The 10,000-nt window shown below is 43.5% G+C and overlaps 1 protein-coding gene across 3 annotated transcripts in view; it reads right to left on the bottom strand.

Moving 5' to 3' along the window:
- Positions 1 to 2,674, bottom strand: part of LOC113800857 (FAD-dependent oxidoreductase domain-containing protein 1) — a 9,971-nt gene extending 7,297 nt beyond the window's left edge. For all 3 annotated transcript variants that reach the window (XR_011399188.1, XM_070131960.1, XM_070131959.1), the window contains exons 1-2: positions 2,304 to 2,674; positions 1,488 to 1,717 (exon numbers count right to left, since the gene is read on the bottom strand). Coding sequence is in view for 2 of the 3 variants with exons in the window: in XM_070131960.1 (XP_069988061.1) it covers positions 1,488 to 1,717; positions 2,304 to 2,630 (557 nt within the window). In the remaining variant the exon portion in view is untranslated. The remainder of the gene's footprint in view (positions 1 to 1,487; positions 1,718 to 2,303) is intronic.
- Between the last annotated feature and the right edge of the window lie 7,326 nt (positions 2,675 to 10,000).

Genomic DNA, 10,000 nt, shown 5'->3' on the forward strand with positions numbered 1-10,000 from the left:
CCCCTTTCTCTCTCTCTCTCTCTACTCCCTCTCTCCCTCTCTCTCTCTCTCTCTCTCTCTCTCTCTCTTCTTACGTCTCTCTCTCTCTCTTCTTACCCCCTCTCTCTCTCTTCTTACGCCCTCTCTCTTACCCCCTCTTCTCTCTCTCTCTTACCCCTCTCTCTCTCTCTTACTCCCTTCTCTCTTTCTTACCCCTCCCTTCTCTCTCTTCTTACTCCTCTTACCCCCTCTCTTCTCTCTTTCTTACCCCCTCTCTCTCTCTCTCTCTCTCTCTTACCCCTCTCTCTCTCTCTCACTCCCCTCTCTCTCTCTTCACTCCCCTTCTCTCTCTCTTCTTACCTCCCTCTCTCTCTCCTCTTTCTTACCCCTCTCTCTCTCTTCTACCCCCTCTCTCTCTCTTCTTACCCCCTCTCTCTCTCTTGTCTCCCTCTCTCTTCTCTCTTCACGCCTCTCTCTCTTTCTGTCTTACCCCTCTCTCTCTCTTCTTACGCCCTCTCTCTCTCTTCTTATCTCCCCTCTCTCTTTCTCTTCTTACTCCTCTCTCTCTCTCTTTCCACTCTCTCCCTCTCTCTCTCTCTCTCTCTCTCTCTCTCTCTCTCTCTCTCTCTCTCTCTACGTCCCCCTCTACTCTCCTCTCTCTCTCTTCTTCCCCCTCTCTCTCTCTCTTTCTTACACCCCTCCTCTCTCTCTCCTCTTACCCCTACCTCTCTCTCTCTCTTCTTACACCTCCTCTCTCTCTCTCTTCTTACCCCTCCCTCTCTCTCTCTCTCTCTTCTTACCCCTCCCTCTCTCTCTCTCTCTCTCTCTCTTCTTACCCCTCCCTCGCTCTCTCTCTCTCTCTCTCTTCTTACCCCTCCCTCGCTCTCTCTCTCTTCTACCCTCCTCGCTCTCTCTCTCTTCTTACTCCCTCCCTCGCTCTCTCTCTCTCTCTCCTGTTCCCTCTCCTCGCCTCTCTTACTCCTCCCTCGCTCTCTCTCTCTCTCTTTCTACCCTCCCTCCCTCTGCTCTCTCTCTCTCTTACCCCTCCTCGCTGCCTTCTTTCTACCCCTCCCTCGCTCTCTCTCTCTCTTCACCCCTCCCTCGCTCTCTCTCTCTCTCTCTCTTACCCCTCCCTCGTTCTCTCTCTCTCTTTCCTACCCCTCCTCGCCTTCCTCTCTTACCCCTCCCTCTCCCTCTCTCTTCTTCTACCCCTCCCTCTCTCTCTCTCTCTTCTTGCTCCCTCCCTCTCTCTCTCTCTTACCCCTCCCTCTCTCTCTCTTCTACTCCCTCCCTCTCTCTCTCTCTCTCTTACCCCCCCCCCCCCCCTCTCTCTCTCTCTCTCTCTCTCTCTCTCTCTCTTCTCTCTCTCGTTCTCTCTCTCTCTCTCTCTCTCTCTCTCATTCTCTTCTTACCCCCCCTCGCTCTCTCTCTCTTCTTACTCCCCCCAACCTCGCTCTGTATATTACTTCAACAAAAAATAAAACTGACAATTCACATAAACAACGTACACCTGAAGTCTAAAGTTCTCTCTCAGTAGTTCGACTTTGTCCTCGGCCGCCAACAGGAGATAACCTTGGGGTCTGAACTGCACGTCAGGAGGTTCTTCGCCCTCCACGGCCAGCAAGGAGGAGGCGTTACGGAGGAAATCCGCTCCATATAGAGACAGCTGGATATTCTCTTTCACTGTGTACTGCTGCCTGATACCACCTAGAGATAGCACCGTCGAGGCCTTTGTATACTGGACACGTGAGAAATATTTTAGTTTCTGTTATCATACATGTGCAAATATACATTGAATTAAAGCAATATTTATATTCCTGGTACTATCTCCATTACTTGAACTCCCCCTGCTGCTATTACTTCAGTGATTTAGACATATGGCTAAAAAAAACGAGAAGTGGGATTTAATCGTATTCAGAATTCATCTGTTTCGAAGAAGAAGCACGAAAAAGAATCTCCAAACAATTTGCAATGCTAGTCAGAATTCTTCAATAATGTTTCAAAACTATGATATGTAATCCTAACACTAAAACAGACGTAAAACGTTTGCAAAACAAACAGAAATAGAAATATTTGGAAAACATAACGTCAAGATATGAGAAACAAAACGACAAGAAAACAAGATCCCAAAAATAGTAAACATACGGGTATTGGATTTGTCTGGGGAACTACTGCGTTACTTTGAAAACAATAACCTTTGTTTAGTGATTAAGCTTGTGATTTAACTGTAGAACATACTTATTAGATTATCGGTGTTTCAAACAACAATGTGTAAAAATGGATAATGGTATCAAAATATCACCCACACGATATTACTAACTTACAGCTGGGTCTTGCTCCACCACGACTACCCGAAGGTCCCTCCGAGCTCGTTGCTGAAGGTGATAGGCCACGGAGGAACCGACTGCCCCGCCTCCAAGCACAAGCACGTCACACACCTCTGGCCACGAACCCTCTTCACTCTGCCCTGCCCCATCACGTTTATCTATTCTCTTTCTTTCACTCGAACTCGTAAAGGGTGAAGAATGTTTGGCGGAAGTTGGGCGTGCGGAAAGCAGACGGGGGGACCTATGACCGGATATCAATTCGATTCGTCTGCAAAGTGAAGTGCAGGGTCTCACCAGCCCGTGAGAAATGATGCCATGATACATTGCTATCTTCGAGAGCTCAGGGGTGTGCAACGTATTCCGAGTGTGTGCGCTGATTAAGTGATGGTCACACGAGCATTTTACCATCAGCAAATGTCGAATTTCGACGCACAAGGTCGGTCTCCTGATGATAATTCACAGTATCGTGCCATGGTGTGATATGGCAAAGTTTAAGTGTCTCTCGTAGTTTACATATTTTGGAGCTATGGTGGCACCTCTTTTAGTGTTGATACCACCAGAAGTCTCACATTATTTCTGAAATATAATTAGGCAGCTGAACAAGAACGCAACATCTGAATATTATTTTTTCCGCCACATTTTGATAACACTGACAATGGCGGTGGTAGCAAGGAAATAATTAAATAAGTTTCCGCATGTATCACATGAGCAACCCCCTAAAGTGAACGTGAAAAGCTTAGGTGTTGAAAAGAAAGAGAGAGAGAGAGAGAGGAGTAAGAAAAGAGAGAGAAAGTTAATTTTCTGGGAATCAAAGTGAACAGTGGCCAAGGCTGTTCAGAGTAACTCAAGTTCCACGCAAATAAAATTACAAGCCATATGAAGATATCGGCAGCGTAATATAATTGCATCGATTTGCATAACGAAGTACTGCAGGAAGAAATAGATAAGGAGACAGTCTCTCTCCGTACCTTATATCACCTTCAGTTATAAACTCCGGGACCACCAGGAAGCCGTGATGAAACAAGAATCTACAGAGAGAGAGAGAGAGATTGAGGAGGGGGAGAAGCCGACCGATACATTCAGTAGAAAATAACAACCTTACTATGGATAGTCGGGTGTTGATGAAAGGTCAACAGCATAATCAACATAGTCCCTTGCTGGTGTTCTCTGCGCCCAGTAACATTATGTTATAAGAAGTTGCCAAAAACTGATGTAGCTCGCTTCAAGTGACACATTATTAATAGGTATTCAGTGACTGACCAATGTATTTCATAATAAAAAAGATAATAGCCATGTCTTGCATTTTAATGTGTTCGCAGTATAAAACAGGATATTACATTTGCCAAATACCAGGTACATTACTCAAAATGATACACACAGTAGTATCATTTCTAAGATACTAACATTTTTTTGTTCGGCTTACTTCATACCTCTCCATCCTTCTTCTATTCCTTTGTCTCATATTCTTAAAATCTTATTATAAAGTTCAATTGATCATATTTTCCAAACAGTATTCTTTATTTTTTTATCATTAATATCATAACTGTAATTCATAATTCAATCATTGTCAATATTAATACCTTCATTGTTTCATAGAGTTATTTTTACGTACGTAAATTTGTCACTTTACAATATTACAATTTAAATGTGTAGTACAGTAAGGTATACTCGACTTGCGTCAGGCTGTCTTACACTTTAGCACAGATTTTAATATCGGCTTGTTCGAGGCGGTGTTTCCTACAGTGAAGCCACCAGGACGATTTAATGATATCTACAAATTGTCTTGTTATAAGCTCTCGCCGATCTTCTTGAGACGGGATTTTCAGCTGATTAGCACATAACGATACGAAGTGTACTTCGATCCAGTCGTAAAATACAAAGCTTCTTTCAGTAATATTATTTGTATTTATCATCATTTGTACAAACGCCAGTAATGCTGCATATTCACGGGAGTATGAAGATCGCCCTAATGCGTTGTTTCCTCAGGGTTGCACTAAGTATTTTTAGTTTGGATAACACATGGAACTTTTCCCACACTTAGATGTGTGTGTATGTGTGAGTGACTGACTGACTGACTGACTGAATGAGAGAGTGTGAGTGTGAGTGTGAGTGTGAGTGTGTGTGTGTGTGTGTGTGTGTGTGTGTGTGTTAGCCAAATCCTAATAGCTTCACTTCGGAGGTGCGACCCAGGGAGTCGTTATCTATTTTCACAGTCGACAGTTTGATTTTTATTTCCGTGCATATCTTACCACATTCAGCCCGATGAAGCCTATTCCGCCACATGACTGAGTGAATCCTGTAACAAGATGTTGCCTTGCCCATGTTGGTGTGCTAGTGTCAGGTCACGCCCAATTATCTCTAAATTTTGACGTGTGGAATGTTATCCTAATTAACCATTAACATGTATAATAATAGGTCGAGGACAGCTGGACTTCATCTGATTTTGGTTATTCATTTTAGTTCTCAGGAAGCGGAGCTCTGTGAAGGAGATCCTTTACACCTAGGCCTCGTGAAATCCCAGGAAAGCAATTTTCCTGATTAGGGTGGTGTGACCGAAGAGGTCGAATGCCTTCCGCTGATCGAAGATAATGAAGGTCCCCTCCAGTTGCCCGTCTAAGGTTAACCAGGTAGTGGACGTTAAAGCTTCCTGATATTTCCAAAGTGACGATAGCTAAATCGAGTGTGAATGATAGTCAAAGTTCCTTAGCCTTTATTTCCGCGAGTATTTTACACGGATGGGGGTGAACGAGATGGGTCGAAGGTCATAAAGAAAATTAAATAGGTTTATTTTCGGGATCGAAACTCAATGGCTCGCAGTTTCGATAAGAGGATCACGTCCTAATGAGAGCTGTTGAAGTTGCAAATGGAGATGGCGCGCTTGGGAGCAAACTCTCGCACCAGTCTTGGCGGGATGTCGTCGGCAGGAGATTTACTCTTTCTATTCACCTTAAAAGTTCGTCGTCGCTCGCAGTTGCATGGAGGGAGCGGGAGGGTAGGTCTGCTGGCAACTCGGTGGAGTGGAGGGAGTGGATTTATGTTTATGAAACGACTGGTGATGATGTAAGAACAGCATTGAATTGGCTATAATGCCAATTTGAGAAGAGCCAGTCACTTCTCGTCATCCATTATAGTGTGTTCCTAATGCGACTGTACCATGATATGCGGTTTGCATTGTTGGTTAAACAGATTATCTATATTTATGATAATTCTATTTTATTCGTACAAATCTTAACCTTTTTGGCTTGATATTTTGTCGCATCATTGTGTTTTGTGTGATTTTAGTCTTGCCAGAATAAGGTCTTTCGTCTTCCTAGTCACCTGTTGTTTATACTGTTGGAGGGGGCATGGTCTTTCTAACCTTTGGAGAGTAGTGATGCGATCCTCTCTGGCGGCCATTTCAGAACGCAGTGTATTTCACTCACTCACTCACTCACACTCACACTCTCACTCTCACTCTCACTCACTCACTCACACACTCTCACACTCTCACACTCACTCACACACACACACACACACACACACACACACACACACACACACACACACACACACACACTCACTCACTCACTCACTCACTCACTCACTCACTCACTCACTCACTCACTCACTCACACACTCACTCACTCACTCACTCACTCACTCACTCACTCACTCACACTCACTCACTCACTCACTCACTCACACTCACACTCTCACTCTCACTCACTCACTCACACACACTCACTCACTCACTCACTCACTCACTCTTGTCCAGCACTACGACCACTTCGCATCTCGTCCTTACATCTCGCCGCGGTCTGCTGGTCAGAAAACACAATGTGGTAGCTGCCCGGCTCCAGTTAGGCTACAGACCCGTGTGGCAGGTGGGCGAGTCTGAGGACGTACCCCAGTATTCATCATGCAAGTTGTGCGACGCACATAACGCCAACCACCTACAGCATTACTGCCTCGATTGTCCGAAAGAGGCTGATTTAATACCAAACAGAGATTCTGTCATAGAAATTTGCAAATACTTGATAACAGATGACAATTTAGACATTATACTTGTGCAATACCCATATTTTGGTGGCTGTCAATAATCTTTTTTCCAATAGTTTCCATTGTTTATCATGTATGTGATCATTTCATCTCTCCTTTTATGGTTTATCCATGACGTGTCCTGCGTGTCACAAATACTCTGTAACCATTTCAATTGTAATGTATAGGCTTGTCGCTCCCTGAGCGAAATAAATTGATGAAAACAACAAAAAGTCTCTCCCTCCCTCCCTCCCCCTCCCCCTCTCTCTCTCAGTTCAAAGAATCGAGAAACAAGAATGAAATTTTTATATGAAAGCTGATAATGATACCATGAGTTGGTTAAACATTTGTACATGTATAATACACTGCTGCGCATATTACTATGAGTACTATAACTTTATAAATTAAAATATAAGTATTTCTTTGAGGAAAACAATAGAACCGTAAGTAGTAGAGGGAAAGTTATCAATCCCGTGACCTCCTAGTGTGGTCTGTCAGCTGCTGTTTCCCGAGTCCGACTTCCACTTCATGTATTTTCACTCATTAAAGGCATTCGCTTTTGAAATAATTAGTGATTAAAAATAGTTATTTTTTACATGCATCACATTCTTCTCTAGACTTCATTGTATGCTGATATACATTATATCTGCAAGCGAAACAGACATATTTTCACACAGTCACACACGAATCCGTGAACAATGATGAATTAATAACCAATTAATAATAAATCAATCAAGAAAAAAAATTATCCCCGGAAGCAAAATAAAGAAATCTTACCTGAACATATTCCAAGATTCAGTCATCAATCAATGGAGGCGCGATTCCGCATCCACCCTTGGCCTATCCCTAATTCCTTACGAGAGGATTGAGCGGTCTTTTCCGACGGTTAAGGATTACGCGACACGTTTCACGCGACAGAAATTGAATAGGTAAGAAACATTATCGAGTTGCCAGATGCATTCCTCCTGCCTCAGCTACTTGCATGCATATTCGTACAAATATTGGGTATTTATAAGACAGCACAACCTACCGTAAGATTTCAAAAGTTATCTATATTATATTTCAAAATACTTTGTACCAGTCGAAAAAAATAACCATTACAGTAAAACAGCCAGCCGTCAACGCGGCAATAACCATTACCTCACAGGCGTGTCTCGCCTCCGATCACGAAACGGGTTTTTGGGTATCGGCCAATCACCTTTGGCTGGTAACATGGTCCAGCCAATTGTGCCCCATGATCCAGTAAATGTGTGTTTGTTGCACAGCCTATATTATCCACAATGTCCACCCTGCTTTCAGTGCTTAAGTTGTATGCTTGCTTTAATGGTTTACTTTTCGTACTACATATCTCGTGGAGAAAGGGTTTGATGCTCAGGTTGCCGAGGGGGCCATATCGTCGCAAGGGAGCCCCTCATCAAGGGCAGGGGTGCAGCCGTGACCTACTGCAACGAACCTACACTTAGAAGGGGTGGGATCCCATTACCCTGAGCCCTCATTATCAATTCAATTATTACTTTTTTGTAAAGGTTTTTACTGTTATTGTAACAAGTATATAGTTGTAATTATCACTGGTATCAGTATTATCAGAAATGATATTGATATTATAATAGTTATTATGATTATGATCATGATAGTGACCATATCCATGATCTTTATCTGTATCATTATCATCACGATGATCATTATTATAACATTTAGATGAAAATGGTCAAGAAGTTCGGGGAATGGCTGTAAAGGCAGCACTCACGACAGTGACCGAAATATGGAAGCATGCCTGACGTGGGAGATAATATATAATGTGTGGTATTTTTGATGGACGAGTATAGATGAGATAGAAAGAGTGAGGTGATGATTTAAAATGATAATTTGGAATCGGTACCGGACGAAGTGGTAATAAAGTCTCTTGGAGACAAATAATGAATGAGTTGTGGGAAGATATAAGGTGAGGGAGATCCGGTCTGTGAGAACGAAAACCTCAAGAGTTCTACTGTGAAAGAGCCATTGTTAAGCAATCAACGGTGTTAAAGAAGTAGAAAGTGTACCAGAGGACTGTGGTAGGGGATCAGGGGAAGGGGGTGTCATATCAGGAGGTTCATCAGGGAAGGTGGGATCCGGTGAAGGACATTGTTGTGACAAAAGGGATATACATGAGTATCCAGGAGGGAGCGGAAGGGACAGTGGGGACAAGCGGGGTTGGTGTTGGTGGAGGAGAGGATGGGGTGTGTTGGAAGGGTGTAGGGGGTATATGAGGATGGGTGTCGGCAGCCACATTAAATGAAGACAGAATGAGGGTAGAGAAAGTGGAGGATTAATGAGAGAGAGGAACATTCTCTTTGGTCAAGCTTAGGAAGTTCTGGGTGTTTTTTGTTATGAGAAGGTGAAGATGAGACAGGCATCTGAGGAGTAGCAGATGGAGAAGGGGATGTTCAAGATGGGGTGGAATGTTTATTTTGTCTGGTGTAATAAGTAAGACGGGCAGCAAGGACAGACATAAGGGTAGTTGTGGTTATTGGAGTATTTGGATTTAGAGTGGTAAATAGATTTGACTGGAAGATAGGGGAAGCAGAAGTGGGGAGTAGGGGTAAGAGGTACTGAGGAAGATGTGGAGACCACTACCTTTCTGGCCTCTTTGAATACGATCAAGTTTGTATCTGAGATATTACTACCTCAGACTCCAGCTTATAGGCAGGACAGCTCTTATATATAAACTACATGATGGGAGCAAATTCAATTGGCACATGTACTTGATTGACCAGGTTAGGCACATAGAGGGCAGTGGCCTGTGGAGCAAAAGTGCTTTGCAGAGTGGCCGAAGTGCCAATATTTTTGACATTGACGGAATGGAGTTCAGTATGGGCTGATTCTCCATCTATATCGACCTTATAGGGAAGGTCGTCTATGGAAGGTAATCTGGGTAATATTGATGTGGGACTTATGGTAGCCTCTGGGGGAAATAGTGTTGCACTGTACTGATACTGCATCATAGTCAATGTGGCAGGCAAGTAGGTTGTCTTTACAGTCCTTGTTGTAGATAGGCAATCAGTTGAGGAGCTGGAAACAGTTCCATTACAAGCATTGAGGTAGTAGTGGCGTTGTGCAGGAATAAGTTTACTAGTGCGGTCAACACTGGAAACTGTATGGGCTTGGGACTCAAATATAACTGCGGCAAGGCGTGAACGATCAGGACAGCTGGAGAAGGAAACTGCTTATTTGTTTTTGAGGCATTATTGGAAGAGGAGGGTATTGTCAGATTAGGGGCTGTAGAGAGAATCACAAAAAATTGATCCCACTTGACTGGGCATAACAGAGTACTCAAAAGGTTTGTTGGGGTGAGGATTGTAGAGGGACAAGGATGGAAGGAAGGAGCGGTGTGGAGTGGGTTAGTACTGTGGAGGGTAGGGCAAAAAGGTTGAAGAACTGTAATAAGTGAGGAGGATGTAGTAAATGAAGATGACTGTGCAGGAGATAGGGTGGAGGATATTGAGAGTGAGGAAGGGGTGTCTTTTGAAGTTTGACTTATATCCTTGGTAGATGATTCGGGATGGGTCAAACTGACATAAAGTGTCAAGGAGGGGGGTACAGTAGCAGTGATCGGAGCCATGATCAAAGGAGATTCAGGGGTCGGTAAACCAGAGGAGTTAAAAAGGTTAAAATTAATTAAATATCAGGATATATAG

This window comes from Penaeus vannamei, chromosome 17, assembly GCF_042767895.1.
Source record: "Penaeus vannamei isolate JL-2024 chromosome 17, ASM4276789v1, whole genome shotgun sequence".
NCBI lineage: Eukaryota > Metazoa > Arthropoda > Malacostraca > Decapoda > Penaeidae > Penaeus > Penaeus vannamei.